General features: G+C 42.8%; 1 protein-coding gene across 11 annotated transcripts in view; it reads right to left on the reverse strand.

The window, feature by feature from the left end:
- The window catches only part of KCNMA1 (potassium calcium-activated channel subfamily M alpha 1), a 719,040-nt gene that overhangs the window by 167,017 nt on the left and 526,541 nt on the right, over positions 1–25,482 (reverse strand). For 10 of the 11 annotated variants that reach the window (XM_080687587.1, XM_080687584.1, XM_080687583.1 and 7 more), the window contains exon 14: positions 20,831–20,986. In XM_080687587.1, the coding sequence (XP_080543713.1) occupies positions 20,831–20,986 (156 nt within the window). Of the gene's footprint in view, positions 1–12,912; positions 13,044–20,830; positions 20,987–25,482 lie in introns of those variants that run through there. The other variant, XM_080687588.1, reaches the window with a different exon arrangement.

Here is a 25,482-nt window from a genome sequence, read left to right on the forward strand (position 1 = left end):
AAAGGACTCCATCCCTCTGACCCCAAAGAATTCACCAAAGCATTCCTTTCAACCACGAATTGTATGCCTCCTCAGAACAGTCCTGGAGGGCTCACTTTTCTCCTTGTTGGCTTTCTGCAATCAGTTTAGCACTTGTTATAGCTCAGTATCCCCAGAAAGCTGCCAGCCTAGCCCTCACCCTGCAGGTGTTATGAGGCAAGAAGAAAGAGAGGACTTGTGATGGTCCTGTTTGGGCAGGGAGAGGCCTCTCTGCCCCTATGCTCACTGGTCATGAGCAGTTTCGGTCCTTCAGGCAGGACCCAGGGGATTGCTGCTCTCTGAGTTCTCACAAGTAACTCATTCCAGCACACAGTCTCCTCTCAGTTAATGCCAGCACAGGCTCTGTCCCGGGCAAGACTGCACTTGTTAGATGGGCTTTCATTGCATATAGGAAAGAATAGAGGGTCTCCATTCACTGCAGAGGCCTGGGAAAAGCCAGACAGATGCACCCAGCATCCCAGCTTTCTCTTGTGTGAGCAGAGAGAATCTTCTAGCCCCCCAGGGCGGGGGTGGGTTCTGACAGAGGGGTTGGCAGAGTTGAAAGAGGAGTTGAAAGGACCGGAGTCACTTAGGCTGATGAACAATGCCTCTGCCCTAGAAAATGTATTCAAGCAGAAAATTCTGCTAACTCTATCTCACCACAAAGAGTTCCAGGGACCTCCCCCAACATTAGTCATTTACAAAGATGTTGGTAACACAGAATTGTAAGCAATATAGGGAAGGATGCTTTTATGCCACCCCAGAGGATAACTTTATATTAGGTTCATCCTTCTTTCTTCTCCCATTAGTAACCCAAGAAAAACCCAGTCCCAAGTCTCATCACAAACAGAAATCCAAATAGTACCACCCTCTCCTAAGAAGGAAGAGAGGGTTAGGTGCATTGATACACTGATGATGTCTCCAACCACTTTGCATAGTGGATGAAGATAAAGCTCAGAAAGGTTGAGTGATCAGTCCAAGGTCTTGCTACAAATCATGTGCTAAATCAGTCTTACAACTCTTCTCCTACCCATTCCTTGGCTCACTGCACAACTACACAACTGTCCTCACACTGTACAAGACAGGGAGGGCTGTGCTGGCAAATTTAGATAACACAGTGGTCCATGGGTATATCTGAATAGGGAAATACATCCCAAGACCTCTGGATGATCAAGTCTAATACCTAATCTGAATTCTGAAAGGAGCACCAAAAATTCCCCTCTCACTCGTTCTTTCCTCACTAGTCTATTTAAGGAGAAGAAAAAATACCCAACCACTAAAATAAATGGCCATCTCACTACCAAACTTTAGCTAAAACAAGGAATGCATAGAAATTCCTTAAGAAATGATACTTCCCTTGTCACATATACACAAAGGAAAGACTTGATTCAATCCACTGTCCTAAAAAGCAATACCATAAATATGGAGGCTAGGATGAAATATAGACTTCTGTTGTCAGATTGACAGCAAAGAGCTTTTGCAAACCAAGGTCATGGGCATAGAGATATCCGTTACTTCTCAGTGGGCAGAGATACCCTACCTACTGACACAGTATGGGGAAAAGGGAGGAAGTGATATCTCTCACTCACACATCAATTAATGCCATCCACTTCCATCCTACTCCCCATTGCCTAGTGCATACAAAGCCCAGTGTCGGGGCAGGGCACCTGTATTTCTTTGAACTTGAAACCCTTATCTGTGGGACTGCATCATTCTTGTTACTGTGAAATATATGTGGCAGTTAATGATAAAAACTACAAAAATTATACCCAGTTGAAAGGTTTTATCTCATGCCATTTTTCAAGATGGCAGATAGATGCCTAAATTGATCTCGGCATCATTTGACTGGTGTCCCAGATTTTCTCTAAATCAGCCAGATGAGTCTGAAGTTGAAACAGCGACCTCACATTGTTCTACCGGGAGAGGTGCTGGATTCTCCTGCCCCACAGTTTGCCACACCATTAGCCTGTGATGTAAAGGCGGACTACCTCAAACTCATCCCAAAGGGAATGATTATTAAATATGCTAAAGGACATGATGACAATGGCAGTACCTTGGAGGCAATAATCTCCCTGGTCCATCTGTAAAGGACAAACATGGAATATGGCATCTATGGTGCTCTCTGGGCTTCTGTTCTGGATGAGATGGAGTAAGCACACTCCCTCTTGTATCTTCCACTAAATGCATCTATCACATTTGGACAGAATGCATGGAGCAGCTATTTGAAAGCTCTGAGAAGTAAAAAGCAGCTGGCAGATTAGGGGAAATGACCAGAACAGGAAGGACCACCAAATCAGCAGTGAGTTTACCATTGTTTTTCCTCTGGTATTCCTTGCCATGACCTTAAGGCAGCCCAAACCTTCCAAGTGAGCACCAGGATGTGAGCAGAGCAAGCTCCAAGAAAAGCTCTCGTTTTGGCTCAAAAAGCAGTGCAGGGAATTCCTAACACTTAGAGAAAATGGGGGAAAGCATGGTTTATCTTTTTGTTTTTAAATTATTTTCTCACATTCCACCCCTGCCCAAGCCATCCAGTGGTAGTGGTAGCAGCAGCAGCAGCAGCAACAATGGGAGCTGGAAGGAGGTAGGAGAACCATCTCTGGCTAAAGGACTTGAGGCCCCGAGAGTAGGGCAAAGCCCTGTTTTCTTTTTTAAAAATATGTTATTACTTTAATAGAGAGAGGAAGGGAGAGAAAGAGAGAGAGAGAAACAAAGATGTGAAAGAGATACATGGATCAGTTGCCTCCCATTGACTGGAGACTGAACCCGCAAGCTGGGCATGGGCCCTTACCGGGAACTGAACCTGCGACTTTTTGATGCATGGGACAATGTTCAACCAACTTAGCAACACTGGCCAGGGCAGTCCTGTTGCTTTTTATCTCTCTTTGTCCTCCCATTGGTTGTCCCCAGTCACTGAAATAGCAAAGCAACATTTTTTAAAGCTCCAGATTTTTGGTCAGAATATAAAAAATGAAAACCCCATGAAATTGAAAGTTCCCTGGTGTTCCAAATTTTCTCTAAATCAGCCAGATGAGTCTGAAGTTGAAACAGTGACCTCACATTGTTCTACCGGGAGAGGTGCTCTATGGCTGAGACGGATATGGGACAGATTCTAAGAGCAATGCTGATGCTTTGAAAACTCAACTGCCATTGGAACCACATGCCATAGAAGCTTGGTCAGAACTTGCAGCCTAAAATCAAACAGGTCAATTTTGTGCCAAAATAAAATTATCAACATTTTTGTAAGATTTATACGAGACTTAAGAGTTGCATAATAAAATAATCAAGATGTTCAGGATATAATAAAAAATAACTTGGCATATGAATAACCGGAAAATATCTCAACTTGCATCTAAGGCCTAGATGGCACAGATCTAAATAAGGGCCTTAAAGCTATTATAAAAGCATTTCAATAATTAAATGAGAACACTTTTATAAAGAATTGAAAGATAGAAAGCCTTAGTAAAGAAACAAGATAAAATGAAGAATCTTATGGAAATTCTCAAATTGAAAATACAATAATATATTATAGATGGGCTAAATAACAGAATGGAGATAATAGAGAAGGGAATCAATAAACTTAAATCAACAAAAATTGTACAGTTTGAACAACAGAGAAGATTTAAAAAAATGAATAGAGCCTTAGGGTCCTGTGGAATATTAGAAAAAGGCCCAGCTTTTGTCTTGTAGGAAACCCAGAAGGAGAGCAGAAACTGTGTGGTACAGAAAAAAATATTTGAAGAAATAATGAATAAAAACTTCCCAAATTCCACCAAAGATAAACCTAGCGCATCAAGAATCTTAGTTATCCCCAACAGCGTAAACCCAAAGAAATAATGCTCAACCAATCAGATGACAGGAAACCAAGGACAAAAAGAAAACATTAAAAGCAACCACAGAAAAATGACTCATTACTTATAGCTGAATGGTAATTCAAATAGCTATGGATTTCTCATCAGAAATAATGAAGCCAAGAAGGAAGTAAAACAACATTTTTTTAGAAAATGGATTTTGAGAGAGAGAGAGGAAGAAAGAGAGAAACAACAATATGAGAGGGAAACATTGATTGGCTGCCTCCTGCATGCCTCAGCAGGAATGGAACCCACAACCTTACTGTGCACAGGAAGATGCTCAACCAACTGAGACACAACAGTCAGGGAAAAAAAACACTTTTAAAGTATTAAAATAAAAAGATTTGTTAACCCAGAATTTTTTATTCATCAAAAATGTCCTTCAGGAATGATGGTGAAATAAAGACATTCTCAAATGAAGAAAAAAATATTTGCCAGCAGACTGCTCTAAAAGACAGTGGGGAGATTTTGTTCAGACAGAATAGAATGATATGAAAAGGAAAGTTGAAACATCAGGAATGAAGAGAGAAAAACAGAAAAGGGAAATATCAGAATAAATATAAAATACTATACTTCTGTTGAGTTCTTTAAAATATGTTTGATGGTTGAAAGTTAAAGTTATAATACTGTCTGATGGGTTTTCAATGTATGAAGATGTAATAATGCATAACACAACAAAAACAAACAAAAAAATGTGGAAGGTAAAGAGACCTGTAAATAGTGCTGCTATGAACATTGGGATGCATATGTCCTTTTTGATTGGGAAAAAGTGGAAATATGTAATACATTAAACAATAAAGATTAAATATATATACTAGAGGCCCGGTGCATGAAACTCATGCACAGGGGTAGAGGGTCCCTCAGCCCGGCCTGCACCCTCTCGCAATCCAGGACATCTCGGGGATGTCCAACTGCTGGTTTAGGCACAATCCCGCAGGCAGTCGGACATCCCTCTCGCAATCCAGGACCACTGGCTCCTAACTACTTGCCTGCCTGATCACCCCTAACCATTCTGCCTGCCTGATCACACCTAACTGCTCACCTGCCTGATTGTGCCTAACTGCTCGCCTGCCTGCCTGATCACCCCTAACTGCTAGCCTGCTTGCCTGATTGCCCCTAACTGCCTCTGCCTCTGCCTCAGCCCCCAGCACCGTGACTTCATCCGGAAGGGCATCCAGAATGACATCCGGAAGGTCATTCAGCTGTCCAGTCTAATTAGCCTATTACATTTTTAATATACACTGAGTGGCCAGATTATTATGATCTCTGAACACATAATAATCTGGCCACTCAGTGTGCGCATATATATATATATATATATATATATATATACACACACATATATATATATATACATATATATATATACATATATATATATATTACACACACGTGCGCGCACACACACACACACACACACACACACACACACACACACATATATATACATATACATATAGAGGCCCGGTGCATGAATACGTGTATGGGTGGGGTCCGGCCAGCCTGGCCAGGGGGAGGGACATGGGCGGTTGGCCGGCCTACCTGCTGGTCGAACTCCTGGTTGAGGGGACAATTTGCATATTAGCCTTTTATTATATAGGATATACACTGAGTGGCCAGATAATTATGTGTTCAGAGATCATAATAATCTGGCCACTCAGTGTGTGTGTCTATATAGATATAGATGATATAGATATAGATATAGATATAGATATAGATATAGATATAGATATAGATATAGATATAGATATAGATATATAGATATAGATATTTTTTAAAGAACAAAATTAAAAGCTGATTCATTGAAAAGATAAGTAAAATTTGCATGTAGTAAGACAGACAAAAAAAGACACACATTACAAAACCAGGAATGAGGGAGAGGTTATCACTTCATACCATGCAGACATTAAATGGACAATAATGGGAAATTATGAACAACTTTACGTACATAAATTGAGCAACTCAGTTAAATTAAACTAATTCCTCAAACCCCTTAAACTGCCACAACACACCCAAGATTATATAAATAACCTGAATAGACCTATAACTATTAAAGAAATTGAATTAGTCTTTAAAAACCTTTGGGAAAAGAAATTCAGGTCCAGATGGTTTCATTAGTTAATTCTATTAAACACTTGAAGAAAAAATAGCATCAATTCCACACAATCCCTTCCAGAGAATAGAAGGGAAAACACTTTCCTACTCATTTTCTGAAGCCAACTAAAATCAGACATGGACAGTATAAGAAATATCCACTTGAAAACATATAGACAAAAAATCTTCATAAAAACATTAGCAAATCAAATCCACCCACATATCAATACATATATACACATGTATACATGTGTATATACACATATGAACACATTTGTGTGCCTGGGTTGTGTATAACATTTTGAGCAATTGGGGTTTATCATGGAATGCATAGTGGCTGGTTCAATATTCTCAAATCAGTCAATGCAATTCACCATATTAACAGTCTAAAGAATGAAAACAACATAATTATATCAACTGATGTACAAAAAGCATTTGGTAAAATTCAATATCCAAAATGGGACTACATCAAAATAAAAAGCTTCTGAACAGCAAAAGAAATCATCAACAAAACAACAAGAAAGCCCCTGCATGGGAGAACATATTTGTCAATGTTAGCTCCGATAAGGGTTTAATCTCCAACATTTACAGGGAACTCATACAACTTAACAAAAGGAAGATAAAGAACCCAATCAAAAAATGGGCAATGAACCTAAATAGATACTTTTTGAAAGATGACATAAGGAAGGCCAAGAAACATATCAAAACATGCTCAAAGTCACTAATCATCTGAGAGATGCAAATCAAAATGACAATGAGGTACCATCTCACACCTGTCAGAATGGCTATCAACAACAAACCAACAAATGACAAGTGCTGGTGAGGAGGCGAAGAAAAAGGAACCCTTGTGCACTGCTGGTGGGAATGCAGACTGGTGCAGCCACTGTGGAGAACAGTATGGAGTTTCCTCAAAAAACTAAAAATGGAACTCCCATTTGACCCAGTGATCCCACTTCTAGGAATATATCCCAAGAAACTAGAAACACCAGTCAGAAAGGATATATGCATCCCTATGTTCATAGCAGCACAATTTACAATAGCTAAGATTTGGAAACAGCCTAAGTGCCCATCAGCAGATGAGTGGATTAAAAACTGTGGTACATCTGCACAATGGAATACGATGCTGCTGTACAAAGGAAGGAACTCCTACCATTTGCAACAGCATGGATGGACCTGGAGAGCATTATGCTAAGCAAAATAAGTCAGTTGGAGAAAGATAAATATCTCATGATCTCACTCATTTGTGGAATATAATGAACAACATAAACTGATGAACAAAAACAGTTCCAGAGACAGAGAAGCATCGATCAGACCATCAAACCTCAGAGGGAAGGTAGGGGAGGGTGGGGAGGAGGGGGAGAGATCAACCAAAGGACTTGTATGCATGCATATACTAGTAAGCATAACCAATGGACACAGACACCAGGGGGGTGAAGGCATGAGTGGGGGGGGCGGACAATGGGGGGATAAGGACACATATGTAATACCTTAATCAATAAAGAAAATTTAAAAAATTAAAAATTTAAAAAAATTTAATATCCATTCATGGTAAAACTCTCATCAAATTAATAAAAAAGAATTTCCTCATCCTCAAAAGAAGGGCTAACCTTATATACCTATAGCTAACATGATACTTAATGGTGAAACACTGAATTTGGTCCCTCTTAAGAGTGGAGACAAATCAAAGACATACTCCTTCACTCCTTCTATTCAACATCCTGCAAGAAGTGCAAGCCAGCACAATATGGTGGCAGAATACAAGGTCAATACAGGAAAATAATGTGTATTTCCACATACCACCAATGAACAACTAGAAACTGAATTTCTTAAAGATGCCATTAAAAACAGCTCCCCAAAAAGTAATATTCATGTATAAATCTAACAAAAATGAATGGGAATCTGTTTGCTGAAAACTACAAAACACAGATGAAAGAAGTTAAAGATTATCTAAATAAATAGACCATTTTCATAGATTGGAATCCATGTGGATGCTGATGCTCCCCCAAACTGGTCTATACGTTTAACACAATTCAAATAAAAATGTCAGTAGGATTTTTTGCAGATACAGACAATCTGATCCTAAAATTCATATGAAAAGCCAAAAACACTAGACTAGCCAAAACAATTTGAAAAAGAATATACTTGGAGGAATCACATTACCTAATGGCAATTTTAAGCCACAGAGGATTATTTCCAGATCTTGAAACCTAATGGAATTTTCTCATTAAATTTTGAAGGTTCTTGGGGCTGGTAGCTCTTTTCTCCCTTCTGTTTTCTTTCCTTTGTGATGGGAATGCTCATCACTGTTATCCTAAGGCTGTCTTACCATGATGCTTTAGAGGCATGCTGGTTTTACAATTCCACTGATGGAAGGAATTTTGCACCAGCATGCATTATACCAGAGTGTTGCCCATAAAGTGATTTAGATAATGAAACTTAGGACTTTAGAGTTGATGATATTTACATGAGGCTTTGAATTTGAATCTGTGCTGTAGGACTGAAACATTTAAGGATGTTAGGGTGGGATGAATGTTTTTTGCGTGAGGATCAATATGAATCTTTGAGGACCAGATAAATGGTAGGCTAAATAATGACCACCAAAGATAACCACGCCCTAATCCTTGGAACCTGTGACTGTTGCCTTATATGACTAAAGGGACTTTGCAGATGTGATTCCACTTAAGGATTTGTGGGTATGAGATTATTCTGTACAGGCATACCTTGTCTTATTGTGCTTTGCTTTTCTGCCCTTCACAGCTGTTGCGTTTTTTTTTTACAAGTTGAAGGCAAGATCCTCCACCAGCAAAAAAGATTGACTCGCTTTATTATAAAACTAATTTTATTACGGTGGTCTGGAACTAAACCCGCAGTATCTCTGAGGTTAGCCTGTATTATCCAAGTGGGCCCTAATTGTAATCTCAAGTACTCGTATAAGGAGGCAGGTGGAGATTTGACAAATTAGGAGGAAATAGGAGATGTGACATCTAAGCAAAAGGTGAGAGTGATGTGAGGAAGGAGTCAGGACCCAAGGAATTCAGGCAGCTTCCAGAAGCTAGAATGTGCAGCGAAACAGCTTTCAGAGGAACCAGCCTTGCCAATACCTTGATTTCTGTCCAGTAAAACTGATATCAGGGAAAAAATAAGTGTGTAATTACAAGCAGCTAGATTTGTGGTAATGTATTATAGCAGCCCTGGGACATTAATACATATGCTTTCATTTCTCTTGGGTAGATATCTGTGAGGGCAATTGTCGGGTCACATAGATACTTTACATTTAACATGTTGAGAAAACTTCCTAATGTTTCAAAATTAAGAACTTTGATTCAGAAGAGACAGTATCAAGAAAATAAAAACACAGGCTACTGGGAGAAAATATTTACAAATCCCATCTCCAACCAGATATCCAGAATATATAAGACACTTTTAAACTCAAATTTAAAAACCAGACAGCATAATTTAAAAAATGGTCCCAACACTGATCACACTAAATGCTGGTGAGGATGTGGAACAACAGTAGCTCATTTATTGTTGGTAGAACTGCAAATTAGTAGAGTCATTTAGGAAGACAGTTTGGTGGTTTCTTTCAAAACTAAACATAGTTTTACCATATGATCCAGCAATCAAACTCCTTGGTGTTTACCCAAAAGGTTTGAAAACTTATGTCTACACAAAAACCTGCACACGGAGGTTTATAGCAGTTTTATTCATTATAGCCCAAATGTGGAAGCACCTAAGATGTCCTTCAATAGGGGAACTGATGAAAACTGTGGTTCATCCAGACAACAGAATATTATTAAGTGCTAAAAAAAAAATGAACTATCAAGCCATAAAAAGACATGAAAGAACCTGAAAACCATATAACTACGTGAAAGAAACCAATCTAATAAGGCTACATATGATTGATTATATATATATATATATATATGGAGAGAGTAAACTTATGGAGAGAGTAAAAAGATCAGTATTTGCCAGGGATTAGGGGAAAGAGGGTTCATCAATTGCTCAGTGGTTAAACAATGTTGATGTTGATAATGGGGAAGCTATGCCAGTGTGAGTGCAGGGGGTTATGGGAAATCTCTGTACCTCCACTTAATTTTCTTCTGAACCTAAAACTGCTTAAAAAACAAAGCCTATGACAAAAATAGGCCATACACTTCACAAAAGAATGCACAGATGACAAATAAGCATAAGATGAGATGCTCAACATCATTAGCTATTAGGGGAATACATATTAAAACCACAATGAATTACCACTACACACACATTTGAATGACTAAAATTAAAGATACTGACAATACCAAGTGTTAGAGCAACAAGAACTCTCATACATTGTTGGTGCAAATCATAAATGGCACAGCCATTTCTGAAAAAACGTTTGCGGTTTCTTTTAAAATTAAACACTTATCCTACAATCCAATGATTCTACTTCTAGTTATTTGCCTTGGAGAAATGAAAACTTTTGTCCATATAAATTTCTATACAAATGTTTTATCAACTCTATTCATAATCACCCCAAACTGAAAGCAACCTCAAAGCCATTAAATGAATGAAAGTAAACAAACTAAGGCCCACCCATAAAATGCCATCTTTTTCAGCAGTAGAAAGGAGTGAAATATTGATACACACAATAACCTGGATGGATGTCAAGGGAATTATACTAACTGAAAAAGCCAGTCTCAAAGCTTAGATATTGTATGATTCAATTTGCAAGACATTTGCAAAAAGACAAAAGTATATTGAGAGAGAATAAATAGTGATTATCAGGGGATGGGGGTTAGGGGTGCAGCAAGGCTATGACTACAAAGTGGGGTTACTGAGACTGATTTATGTTCTGAGTTTGGTAGTGGTCACATGACTCTACATGTGTTAAAATGTAGAGAAATTTGTACCCACACATAAACTTTAATATAAGGTAAAATTAAAGGAGATACAGTATCTGGACAATTAAAATTACTTCTGAATCTCAGTGGGACTACCTACTTTAAGCACTTTCTATAAAGGAAAATGGCCAGAAGAAATGCTAGGTGAGTGGAACTGGATTTCTCTACTAATCTCCAGAGGACATCAGTTCAGTGCCCCACTACCTGTGCCCAAATCCTTTGAGTTACTGTAATACTTTATGATGGTCGGAAGATGCCTGCAAAGACTAAGGTTAGCTCTACCTTCCCTCTGAGAAGTGCTCCTTTCTTCCCTTTATCATCACTGTTTAACCCTCTAGATCTCACACCTTCTTTACTGAGACCTCCCTGTGTTGGAAATCCACCATCCTGCATTCTGACCCCCTCGTTCCTTCCTTCAGATGGTCAGGACTAAGTTCTTTTAGCTTTCTTACATTCATCTTCAACAAATAGGTCATCACTCCCTCCCTGCTCAGTGGCAGCACTGACTGGAGCAACAAATTCTCCCATGTGGCAAGGCGTTGTGGTCTAGGGAAGACAGGCAGCCTGGTCCTTTTCAGATTAAGACACCACGAAGGGAATGGCCCATTTTCCACCTTTGCAATGCTTCTTAATTTTTATATCATGTAGTTTGATGTGGTTGGGTAAACTGAGGATGCCACACTGACAGATATTGAAAAGTGATTTCTAGTCTTAGAAGCTTTGAATACAAAACCAAGCAGTGTTTCTATATGAAGCATTCCTCTAGATGAAGCAAAGTGTAATAGTGGGGAAAACGCTGAGCTAAGAGCATAGTGGATTTTGGCCCTTGCACTACCATTTCCCATACAGCTGTGCAACGAGAAGCCAGTCATCCTCCCCTTTCCTCTTCTCCCATTTCTTCTGCTCTACAGATGAGGAAGGTCAAAAACAACAGTTACTTTGCACTGGCACATCTTATAAACGTATCTATTGGCACATCTTATAAACTTAAAGCATCTTATAAACTACTAGAGGCCCAGTGCATGAAATTTGTGCATGGGGGGAGCGGGGAGTGTCCCTCAGCCCAGCCTGCACCCTCTCCAATCTGGAACATCCCTCTCACAATCCAGGACTGCTGGCTCCCAATTGCTTGCCTGCCTGCCTTCCTGATTGCCCCTAACTGCTTCTGCCTGACAGCCTGATCACTCCCTAACCACTCCCCTGCCAGCCTGATTGATGCCTAACTGCTCCCCTGCCAGCCTGATTGCCCCTAACTGCCCTCCCCTGCAGGCTTGGGTTCCCCCCAACTGCCCTTCCCTGCAGGCCCGGTTGCCCCCAACTTCCCTCCTCTGCTGGCCTGGTCACCCCTAACTGCCCTCCCCTGCAGGCTTGATCACCCTCAACTGCCCTCCCTTGCAGGCCTGGTCCCTCCCAACTGCCCTCCCCTGCTGGCCATCTTGTGGCGGCCATCTTGTGTCCACATGGGGGCATCCATCTTTGACCACATGGGGGCAACCATCTTGTGTGTTGGAGTGACAGTCAATTTGCATATTACTCTTTTATTAGATAGGATAATGTGATATACACACTTAGGTACTAGTATCATTTGAAAGTTCTTGACAAAATACCCACTGTATCAAATCAGTGGTGGTTCCTGGCCTGGCATCCCCTAGGGATGTAGAATAATCACCTCAAAGGAACTCAAAGGTTCCTCATCCTTGTTGTGGGCATAGGTTACACTTGGTATCCTTTGGAGCATGATAACCAATAGATAAAATAAGGGAACCTGAGATTTTATTCCTAATGGTTTAATAGCATTTTGAGATTTGGCTTGAAAAATCACAGACGGTGGGTTGCGCCCATAATACCTAAGTTAGAAATAGGAAGTGGGGAGGCCAGGAGGACTTGGCCTGTGGAAACTCAGGTGTGCTCAGAAATGCAGGCAATTAGTTAAAGGCCAATAATCTCTGAAAGAGCTCATTTTGATGTTTGACCAGAGGCTTAGCCAAGAGGGCCTCAAGCCACATGAATAATAACATCCTGGCAGCTGACAGGGGCCAGGTGAATGGCAGCCTCTGGATTTCATGGTGCGTGCTGGTCATTGTGGCGTCGGCTCCATCCTCCTGGGCTCCGGCTGTTGTAAGTTATGCAATCTTTCTGGCTGCCCTCCCCTTTGTTCAGTCCATGCCAAGTGCCAAATAAAAGAATCCATATGTGATTACAGCTATAAAACCGAAAGGAAAATATTAGACAAATATATAACATTTTGGGGTTTCTAAGTTTGTTTTACCTTTAATGCTAGGCAGACAGTTTACACAAATCATTTTGCTGCAAAGTAAAGAGTAATGAGTTAAATGTGTTCCCTGTCACCATCAATCATGTACATTTGCCTTTGATTGACCAAACACATAAGACACATGAAATGACTTTCTAATCATGTTAGGGGGAGAGAGGGAGGGAGGGAGGGAGGGAGGGAGGGAAGAAGGGAGGAAGTGGGGGGGGAGAATATGGAGAGGAGGAGTTTCACCCTTTTTTGTTTTATCCAGAAAACCCATTGACATTTTCTGGCAATCTTCTAACATGCTGTATGGGCTTCTCTTTGCTAATAATGTTTGCCTTGAGAATTTGTAAAGGTCTGAGAACTGTTTAATTCAATGTTCTAGAAATTAGCAGGGCCAGAGGGGAACAGAATTCCTGTTAATAGTTCATGGATTAAGACTCACTTCATTTGAAACCGTGTTCAGGGGAGTGATTTCCCTTTGGTGGACGTTAGTCATTAGGGCAGAGCGGGCGGCACAGGGGAGGCAAGAGAGCCACTGAGAGGAGATTCAAGGGGAACAAAAGATGCTCAATGATGTCCACCCAAATGGGACACTGAGGTTTAGCAGGTTCATTTCAACGCAAGGGTTTCTATTATGAATTGTAAATTCCAACAGCACACTGACTGGATTTTCTGCCAGTCAGAATGGTTTATAACCAACTCTAACCAGCCTCCACACATCCTCGCCAAGGATTATAACGCTTTGAATTCCAAGTTTCATGGAGTCAAAATTTCATGGAGCCAAGTTTCATGTAAATCTACAGGGAGTCAAAGCTCTTCAGTCTGGCAAGAGAACCACGTACAGTAGCAAAAGAAGATGTTTCAGCACCCAAATCACCCCAAAGTGTAAGTTGCTGGTCCGGGCCCCACCCAGTTGTCTATATCAAAGACAGGCCAGGCTAGGCTGAGGCCAATGTATTCGTATTCCTTTATTCAACAGCACTGAGGGCCTGGCATGAGTCAGGGGCTGTTCTAGATGCTGGGGCTTCACAGTGCTGACACAGAAAAGAGGCAATGACCGAAAGTGCCATTGAGTGCAAAGCCTGTGGGAGTGTGGCTAAGGATGTGGATGTATGTGGTGTGGAGGGGAGAGTGATGCAGCTTTTAAAAATGCAGTTCTGATATTTTTCACAGGGAAACTTCATTCGCCCCATGTAACAAAGAACATCTAGGTCCTTCCTAGAGAATGTGAAGTAGTACATTTCCTCCCTGTGGGGGCCTCAGAAGCCCCAGAGCAATGTATGAGCATATTCACTTTCTTCTTGATTTTCCTGCACTTGCCAGGAAAACTGTTGAATCATAAAGCAGCCCCTTATTAGAGGAGTGCCATCTTCATAAACTGGAGAACTCGGCACTGTGGATATGCCAATTCTCCCCACACAGCCCCGAGCAAACTCACGCACACTGGCGCCTGACACGGAAAGGGGCTCCTGGGGTCCTGATGATGTGCTGTTTCTTACTCTGGGTCCTGGTTCTCTGGGTGTTGGCTTTGTGGATATTTAACCACATTTATTAGATGCACACTTTATGTTTGTATCTTATGTGTCGATTAAAAGTTTGTTTTCAATCCCTTTTCTAAAATCTATTTCTAATATTTTAGAGAGAGGTCTCACTGAGAACTTAACACTGAGCATACCTGAGGGTTTGATGACAGGAAGCCATGCAGCTCCCAGGGGAAGCGCATTCCAGCCAGAGGGAGAAGCCAGCACAAAGCCCTGGTCCAGCTGAAGGGAGACCCACTGAGGAGTAGGAGAGGCCAGTGAGGCCACTGAAACCTTGAGGCCTTTGCAAGGACTTTGTTCTGGTAAGTAGGATGCCTGGAGAGGTGTATGTGGGGATGACAGGGTCTGATTCATGCTTCAGAAGGCTGTTCTGCATGCTTTATTGGAGACAGACTGGAGGGCAGGAAGGGGTAAGGTCTGAGCATGGAGACCAGTTACAAAGCTGATGCAATAGGAGATGGAGGATGGTGGTTTGGAGCTGATAGTGAGTATGTAGGTGATGAGAAGTGCTCAGATTCTGGGCATATTTTGAAAGTTGAACCAAGAGAATTTCCTGCTAACGGGAATGTCGTACAGGAGAAAAAGAAAGGAGTCAAGGGTGACTGAATAGTTTTTAATCTAAGCAATGGGATGATGGCATAACCAATGGTGCAATGGGAGAAAACAGGTTTATAGTCAACAGGAATTCTATTCTGGATGAAGTAAGTCTGAGAGAGGAGACATTCAAATAGAGATGTTGAGTAGCAGGTGAATACATGATATTGGGTTCAAGAGAGAGGTCTGGATGGAGATATAAATGTAGGTTTCATCTATATATCTAGAAGCTAAGAAAATAAACGAGATTATGAAGGAAGTGAGTATAATTGTATCGGGAGCCACTTTCCACTGATGAGGATATTTGTAGAGGTCCATAGTCAGGACACCATCTGTGATTAGGGTGACATTGTCCTTGTGTGTGGGATAAGCAACAACTGTGTCTCCTATCTAACTCCCATCATGTGTGTTTACTTTGCCAGACAAACCCTCTATCCTGGCGTTATTGTTCCCTCCTGGAAGTTGAAAGCCACCTTGGTCCCCGCCTTATCGGAGCCCTGATCCCATTTCAGAGAGCCCTTCACTAGCCTCCCTGCCTCCACACAGAGTGGAGCCCTGCTTCTAGTAGGCCTCCCTCACCTGGATAAATGCCTCTGGTCGGCAGAGCTTATACCCACCAGCCAATAGAAATTGCTTGTTGTCTCCCAGAAGCACCTACCTAAGACAATTAGCTTTACCCCCAAGTACAGCTGTGTCTGATGTCAGTTCTGTCTTGGGAGCCTAATTCATTTCCCCACCCTGACTCATCCCACCCTAGGCTAACCCCTCATCTGCCTTGATACCATGACCTCTGCCCTTGCAGAGATGCCAGAGAGAAAGATCAACAAGAACCACAGGATGGGGCTGGGAAAATAGGTGCCCACACATCCCAGTCTGAACAGAAGCTTTTGGAAGTTTCTCAGCACCTCGTAGCCAGTCTGACAGTCTGATTAGCACCTGCCTGGAGTGTGGTAGGTGCCCAGGGAATCTCTACTGAATCCACAGTTTCCATAAAGTAAACTACAGAAAGCTAAGATTTGTGCCAAGATGAGGGCACTAGCTAAGTTCCCTCTTATCGCCAATCCTATTTCTTCTTGGTCCTGGAACCCATTTGCCTGGGTTCGAACAACTGAGTTCCTCATTCCAACTTTATGCCCTCACACAGGCCACTCAACTTGCCTTAACCCACAGTGTCTGCCACTTTAAAGCGGAATTAGTAACAGTGCCAAGTTTGGGTAGGGTCATTGTAATAATTGAGTGAGATAATGCATATAAATCATAGCGGAGGGCTTGGCACATTGTTAGGACCTAGTATACTTCAGCTATTATTAAAGATTCTTGATTTATATATCCAGCTCCTAAACCATGTTTTTATATATGCATATATTCAAACACATACACACACATAAACATAACCCAAAATAAAAGTACTAAAAATAATTCCCTTGGCTACAATTATTGCTAGGATTATGTATTGCTGAAAGTTTATCTCAACATGGTAATAACAATAATGAACAAATGGTTTTATGTCCAGCAAAGCCACCTCAGCCAACATACAAGCTGAATAACAAGGGTCTGACTTTCCTAGTGCTTGCTCATTCACAAGTAGGAAATATGATGGAGGAGACTGCATTATGATCAATATTAAGTAAATTTCACCCCCAATTCCAAATCTTATAAAATAGGGAAAAGTTTAAAAGGCATATTACATTATTTCTCCATTTTCATAACTGATTTATCCAACCAAGAAATAATTACAGAATGCCTGCCATGTTCCAGGCTGTGTGAAAGTGTACGTGCATGCATGTGTATGTGTGTGTGTGTGTGTGTGTGTGTGTGTGTGTATAAAATGGTAGATTAGTGGAGTTAAAATAGTTGGCAATCCTGGAAACAATTTAAATGTGCTCAATTTCAAGACTTAGTGTAGACCAAAAAGAAATTTTAAGAATTAATCACCCTCTAAACACACACAACACCCCCACACACAATTTACCATGTCCAAGGACAGCTAATCCTAGTAAGAATAATAGCACAATTCACAAAAATAGCAGGTCAAGCCTTGACTTGTAACCAGATATGTTGGAAAGTTAACTATTAGATGGTAAGACTCTAAAACCAAAATAAAATAAAATAAATCAACGAATCTTAAGTTATATTCCAGTGAGGAAGCCAAATAGAGGAGAAGAGTGGCCACTTCTTCAGGGAAGAGGCGGGGGAAGGTAGGCTACCTCAGCTCATTGTCCTGGTCTTTACGGAAGACACTAGGGAGAGTATCCCTTGAACCTGAAGGCAGGTGGTAGGAGATCAGATAGTGGTAAATGAGCAGGACATTCCAGGCCTGGTGGATAATGGAGATGTTGATAAGTTACAGGAACCAGAACATTTGCCTTCACTCCTTAAAGAAACTGTAGGTAGAAACTGGATGTCATGGACAAAATGCTTAACCTGTCACTAGCAACAAGCCACTGGACCGGAGGTCCCCCTGAGTGGCCAACCTGAGCCTCCTTCATAAAGGTATTGGCTATAAAGTTTGCATAGACTTATTAAACAAATCCCAGCAGAAAGCATGCCTCAAGTAGAACAAGTTAAGTGCAAACTTAAAAAAAAAATCATTACCCCAAAGATGTGAGCTAAAAACATAAATAGATTTCCAAAATTTTAGATCTATTCAGAGAGAACATATCCAATATGGGAGCTAGGCTTTCAGGGGCAATGACTTGGGGCCCTGGGGTGAGGATCTTTGAAAGGGACTTTGCTGAGGGGATAAAAGAGTGCTCCCCCATATTTCCTGCTGCCTCTAGGCTGGGTCTCTTTAGTGACTGCTCCATACCTATAGCCCTATCTCTTTTGTTGAGCTTTCACACCTTCACTTTCAGTCCTGGCTTAAAAAGCCTGGAGGTTAGTCACTGTGCCTGTGATACATCATCACTGTTTCAGTCTCGTTCCTCTTCCTTCTCACTTCAGGAGGGACTGAACACAGTACATAGTGCCAAACCAAGAAACAGACACTGTACCTGCCCCAGGCAAGGGAGAGGTGAGCTCACACCCCACCTTTGGCTTCCAGAACCACTAAGTGTGCTCAAGGGATCAAGTGTTGCCAAGCCCCATCCGGTCCCCCTCCACCCTAATAGGACGGCCTGTCCCTGTGGAAGTGCTGATGGATTCTCTGCGTAGGACATGGGGGACATTGGGGAAGGAAGCAATTTCTGTAAACAATAATCCATTTATAAATTTCCTTTTCCATCTGCCCCCAAATAAAAACAAGTGAAGGCTTTGTACCCCTGGAATGGGAGATAATACATACAACTTTCTAAGGAGAGCATCACTGTGGTGTTTGTTATGAACTAAAGAAGACAGAAGAGGACCTGGGATTTGAGGGCAAGTGCACAGAGATGACGCTGCAGAACGGTGGGCATGAGCTTAAGGCTGTCCTATTGTTAATGAGAGAAATAGGTGAATGGAGGCCTCGCTCTTTCTAGATCATGAGCTTAGCGAATTCCAACAAAGACCACCTGAATGTCACAGGGCCAAATGCAGAGAGCTTCCCCCAAACACAGAGGTCTGGCCTTGGACAGAAGCAGCACAGAAACAAAACCCCGGGAGGGAAATGTGTTTTCAGTTACACCAGGGCTGGGCCGGGCCTCTCCCACAGGCTCTTCCTAAATAGGAACTTGGCAGTGGGCTGAGTTGGGCTGGAGGGACGTCCTTGGTACAGAGGTAAGGCCCTCCAGGGTCTTGCGGGAAGCTGGACAGAAGTTCCTTCTCCCCGCTGGTAACAGCCCTGCAGAATCAGCGTCACCTCCACTTTACTCATGTTCCTGACAGGTGGCTCTAGTTTCACGCAGGTACCGCAAAATCAAAACATGTGCATGTCAATGGCCCATGTGCAGCGGGGCCCTGCCAAGGCCGGGTTACATCAGCACCAGGGAGCGGAGGCCAGGCCTTCGGGCCTCAAGCCTGGGCCTGTGGGAAACTCCCTACAGAAGAAACCACCAGAGCTAGATGGACAAGCCAGAGGAGCTCTCCTGGTGACAATCCTGGGCCTGGGCTCCTAGTGCTGAATGGAAGAGCCTGGGAGACACAAGCTTATATCTCACGAGGGTTGGCCACACAGACCACCCTACCTCCTCCATTTTGCCGCATTCTGCTTCCTCCAGGCAAGGGACTAGCAGCCTGGACTGAAGGAGCCACTTAAAGGAATGCGATGTCCTTGCTTGTGAGCTGGGTCTGAGCCAGGACATCAGTGAAGTGCAGGTCTTTGGGCACGTAGAGACTAGAAGAATTTCTTTAATCAAGGCACCCATTTGCTAAAGTGATTGAAGGGACTCCAAGGCAAGTTGTTCTTATCCATAGAGGAGTGTTAACTATAAAGTGGCTAAATAAAGCCAATTAGGTAGGAACAGCAGGTTCGGGCCTAGAAAAATATCCTGTTCTAAGTCAAACAACCCATGGAGGCCGGAGATGAGAACTGATACAGAGTTTTAGCCCATCACCTGCATCCCCATTCTCACCACCCATCCCTCTCACGGCATCCAGGTCTGCCTCCTCAACTCCACCCAGACCTTATCTCTGGTAGTGGGTGCGGCAACAATGGCAGGGAAGGCTGAAGGGCTCACACCTCTGATTTCAGAGCTTTTGGCCTCCTTTGTGGGACCTCCTGGTGACTCACTAACTTCCCGCCTTAACCACTACCAACTCAGGAAGGTGAATGTGAAGAAATGAGTAACAGGCAGGGCAATGTAAGCCCAGATCTTGAGCTAATGGGCACCAATGCCAAATCAGAGACCCAAACTAGACAAGTTTCACTGTACCGGTCCGGCCACCTTGCCTGTTGAGGCTGAGAACAATCCAAGGATAAGGACTGGTGTTCTCATTATCCTGAGCTCAAAGGACCCTCTAAGTAGGAGCCTGGAACCTCAACCAATGTCCTGGAAACATGCCTGTCCTGGCCTGAGAGGACAGATCAGGTCCAGCAGGCAGGGGCCACGAGAGGTCTGCCCAGGGAGCTCTGTGGAGTGAACGGCTGACAAGGAGATGAGCATATCCAGGCCGCCTATCTCACGCGGAAAGGGCACCACTGCTGAGGACTCAGTTCAGCGTTTCACTCGCCATTCAAATAACCGTGGCATGTCAGCCCCGCTGGCCTCCTTGATTGTGCAGAAATAAATAAATGAATTATGTTGTTGGGGTTTGGGCTTCAGCACAAACACATGGTCTACATTTATCCACACAGTGAGAGGTCCACCAGCCACTTGATGTAAAAGAGGAAAATGATAATTCTTTTCTTTAGGCGCTCTGGTGCCATATGGAATGTATATAAATCATATTTTTGTTTTAACAGCGGAGGCTTTGTTGATAGATAAACATGTGGTTTATCTAAAAAAAGAGAGGATTGTGCTTTGAACAATCATTTAATGGCCGTGGATGTGCCAAATAAAAATAAAAACATAATTCTGAAAGAAGTTGGCCTCTTGCCCAAATCTGTAACAAGGAATTTCTCCTCAACCGAAGTGGTTGAAGCCCGTCGATCTGGTTTGAGTTTAAGCTGTGCTCTCTACTCAACCCCACGACAAATTGAATCTGGGGCTAATGTGCTCTAATAGGACAAGACGTTACCTTTATGAATGACCTCATGGAGAAGAGGTTGGCGAGCATGGTGGAGAGGCCCTGGGCCAGGCAGCTCTGGGCTATGAACCCCAGCTTCAGCTCCGCGAGGCAGATTGCATCATCACCCTCTTTCCAGTTCCAGCTTGGGATGTTTAGCAGATGGGCCTGTGGAAAGAAAACAGTTATGAGACCTTCCTTTGTGAAACATTCAATTGTTTAAAGTCTCCCCTGGGAAACGCAGCATTGCCCAGCTGCAGGGTGATCCAGACCCATCCTTTCTTCCCTGGGCCTGGGTCGGGTGCTTGGTGTTTTACTAAAATATCTTCATCAGACTCCGATCTCCCTGGAAATTGCTTCTGTTCCTACCAAGCCAGAGGCCTCCCCTAGGGTTTGTCCTTTAGCCAAATAGAGTCCAGAGGCAAATCCCTCTTGTGACATAGGCCTATGCTACTAGGATGTCTGACTAGATTGCTCATAAATTGGCTCCTCAAATAGACTCTGATACTATCCAATGCCTGTGTACTTCAGATTTCATTTTATCTGCCTTCCAAATACTCCAGATCAGTGGCTCCCAAGCTTGAGTGGGCATCAGAATCACTTGGAGGGTTTGAACAAGCATGTTGCTGGCCCCTTCCCCACTGTTCTTAATTCCCTGTGTATAGGGTGAGGCTGGAGAATCTGCATTTCTAAAAGGGCCAGGTGATGCCAAGCTGCTGAGCTGGGGACCACACTTTGAGAAGCACTGCCCTAAATCATCAGGCAAATCATAGCGTGGACATGTCACCATCTGTTGCAGGTGGACGGATCCTCTTCAACAGTTAGGTCAGCACTGAGATCAGGGCCCAGAGCACGCACAGCCAGTTATGTTTAAGTGGCATGAAGCACAGTCATAGGTGACACACTGGATGAAAGAATCAAGATTCAAAAGTTCTCCAGAGTTGGAAAAATGGGGGTGGGGTGGGGGCAACCAGAAAAGATTTTAAAGGCCTTAATGTCAAGTATAGCACTTAGGTTGAGAAAAATCAATTCTATAAGTTCAAAATGAGAAGACCTAACTTGGCAGCAGACATGAGGAAACAGAAAAGAAAAAACTTAAGTGTGTGGGTAACTAAACCCCAAAGAGAGGCCAACTGTGTGAGAAATTGCAGTGAACGCCAATGCCTGCTTGTGGAAACGAAGGTTCCATTCTAATGTGAATGGGTCAGGCTGATTCCAGAAAACCTGATCCAGACTAACGGTCAGATTTAAAGGGGAAGCTGACCGCTTGCATCACTTACAGAGAAAACATGACAAGCACAAGCAGAGGTGTCGGTTCTGGACAACCCCTTCTGAAGAACAACTAAGAGAGGCAGCAGCACGGGGCCTGAAGAAGGTCTCGCCATCATGGAGATGTGATGTGATGAAGAGATTATGCTTGTCTTGCTTTGTTCCAGGAGCCAGAATTGGGACTGAAAGCAGTAATTTTGGCTTGTTTTATAAAGGAACTTTCTGAGGATGCAATTTGTCCAAGAGATGGAGAAGGCTGCCTCCATTGCAAGGTTTCTCTCACTAAAACTCATTAAGTATCCAAGTCCCAGCAGAAAGACCTCTTACTCTGCATGGAGAGAACCCCTAGGTCTTCCAATGTGAGACCTCATGGCCCTGAAATGACGATTTCTCTCCAAACAGGAGGAGCACCAACAAGGCTTCCCTTCACTCTCTGGACAATATATGCAGTTGTATTAGAAGGAGATAGAAGACTCCATCGTGGAAACAAAGGGTGGGCCCTAAGGCTCCAGGCTCTGCTTTAAGAAATACCACTCTTGTGAAATTCCTTCTTGCAAAATCCAGTTCTATGGCAATCGCATGCATCCTAACCCAGCAGGAGTCTATTCCTTGGAGAGATGACTGTATCCATCCTGATGACAGCACTGTTAAGACAGCCCCATGTGTGGGCCACAGAGGATGGCAATTTCCCTCAGGCTGAGTATCAGAGACTGTCTACACATCGTATCCTCGATCCAGAACTAGCCCCCCCCCCTTTATCCCATTTCTCTCCCTACTCTTCACTGTCCAAAGAAGGCCACCTTCCCCTCTATTTCCCTGGCATCATAGAGAATAACATATCAGTCTAAGAGGGAAAATATTAATTTGCATTAATATCATCTGAAGAAAATGAGGAAAATTAAATCTAACTCATGAACAATCAAGTCATCAAGCCCCAGACACTAGATAACCTTCATGGAACCTTCAAACAAACACACAGAAAGTTTTCAAGAGGGTTTCTCACATCCCCCCATGCCATCCAGGGTATGAAGTCCAGGCCTTGGGTCTCTCATGTGCCCATCTGCTTTGAGTTCCTTAGACATAGTTTATATGTTTACAGAGGAAAGGCATTAGTCTCATTTCTCAGGCTTCCTTTCTTGGCCCCAGTATCTTCTGCAATCTTGGGGCAGGGAGCCATAAGGGATGTACCAAAGCCTGGGACCAGGGATTTCTGTGCATGAAGCAAAGACAGGAGATTGACTCAGGAATTTGAATTCCTGGTGTCTGGCAACTCTGTCCTTTTACATTTGACGGCAGTGGGGCCCGGTGGAAAGGCCGGCATTACTGCATGGGAGTCCAGAAGCAAATCCTTCCAACCTAGAGAAGTAGACCTGCTGGGCAGGGTCTGTACTGGGCCACTCATCATCTCAAGAAGAAGGAACGTACGACAGTTCGTCCTGGGAAACCAGGAGAGATGAATTCCAGCCCCAGTCCCACCTCTCACTGCACATAAAATACAACTGGGGAAGCCACCATGAGGAGCAAAGAGGTCACATCAGAGGAAACACTGTAGCACTACTGCCCAAGTATAAGGGTTTACAGGAGGAAGCTCAAAGAACTTGCATGTCCATCAGGCCAGCAGGGCTTGGCTTCAAGTTCAGAAAAGAACTCTTTTACTACAGTCTGCTGGGGGAGAAAATCTAGTAAGAGCTAGATCATCAGGAGTAACACCTTTCTAAGATGTCATTAACCATTCTTTCCTTGAAGAGATTCAAGCCACTTACACTCAAATTAGAAAATTTCCTGGGCCATAGTCTTTCCATGTTCAGAGATGGCTAGGCTGTGAGTGTTTCCCTCCATGAATTCTAGTGATATTAAACAGACCCACTTTGGAGAATATCAATCCTTCTATGAGTCCTACTCTATAGAGCTACAGTTTGGTTCAGTGAGCTGTGGCTCTATGTAAAGAGAAGGTGGTAGTTGGCAGCTCTGTCTCTTAGCTCACTGGCTGCCAAGTGACCATTATTTGTACCCTCCAGAGTGGCTCTAAGTCAGAGCTTAGAGCCCCAGTTCGAAGCCACATTGAATGCTGAAATGCACAGATGGTCAAATGAGGACTCAATGACAGAATGGATATCAAAGCTCTTGTAAAACCATAAAATATGACACAAATGTCTGAGATTATTATGATAACAAACTCAGGGGTAGTTTTACATGGAGCAAAAGCAGGCAGTTTCCCAATGTCCTTCTAGGTCCTAGAATACCGGTATCATTTGGTCACAGGGGATTGAGATCCTTTATATTTTATACATGGCATCCAATTATGGAATTAACTATCCCTTGGAATATATTGACAGTGACATAAGTTTATACACACATACCAGGTTCTTTCTGAAAGCAAGTTTTCATGGGTGGAGATCTCTGGTGAAGAGAAAGTGCCAAAAGAGGAAGAAAAATAATATTGAATGGAAGGTGGAAAAAAACATGTTGAAAGGGTAGGTAGGAGGACCTTAGGAAACAGAGCAAAATTATAAAGCAAGGGGAAGAATGTCTGCAATTCTTCAAGGAATAAGATAACTAATAATGAACACTGGTCTTTCTATTCTTTCTCTGGAAGAGAGAAAGGTAATGAGAGAGGAAAGGCCCTGTGTCCAGTCGCTCTGTCCCTGGCACCCTTACTAATCTTCCAGGGCAGAATCTCATAGCGATGTTTGCCTAACTCTAAACCCACATAGATGGGTGGCTCTAAACAAAGTGTGTTTTAAGCAAATAATCACAGATTGGCTGACATCTTCACCATTGTTCCTGAAGAGCCACAGTGCAGAGTCTGTGGGAGACCCTGAGCTCGCCGTGGCCATGTGAACGCTAACCAGGTGCCATCTGGACCCTGGGTCTATGGAGCCGCTTGGAGTTTGACAGGAATCACAGCTGAAATCCTCCTTAATGTCTTGAAGATGCTATATCAGCACTCATTGGAAGCAGGAGGGAAGGAACTGACATGCCTTTGTAAACATACAACATTAATTTTCCTATTCAGTCTGAATTCAGCCCAAAATCTAAACAACGGCTTCAAGCACTCCCACATGAAATACAATTTCAAATCTCAAATGGGAGAAGGAGAGTTTGTACCTCAGGAGCTGTCACCAGCCATGGCCTTGCTAAGAAAATCTAACTCCACCTACAGGGGCTGCTGTCAAAAAACTTCTCTAAATTGATGCTTGTGAGTTACCAATATCCTCACTGTATCTCTTCAGTGTTCTTGCATTTTCCAGAGACAAACAGGACACTGTGATCTTGGGTGCCCACCACCAAGCCCTTTGGCTGCAGCACAGCATTTTCTGCAGTAGAACCACCTGCCGAGGGTTGGGCAACGATTGGCATGGGGAGCAGCGCCAAGGGTAGCCAGTCATCGACAG

Source organism: Plecotus auritus (assembly GCF_963455305.1).
Source record: "Plecotus auritus genome assembly, chromosome: 9".
NCBI lineage: Eukaryota > Metazoa > Chordata > Mammalia > Chiroptera > Vespertilionidae > Plecotus > Plecotus auritus.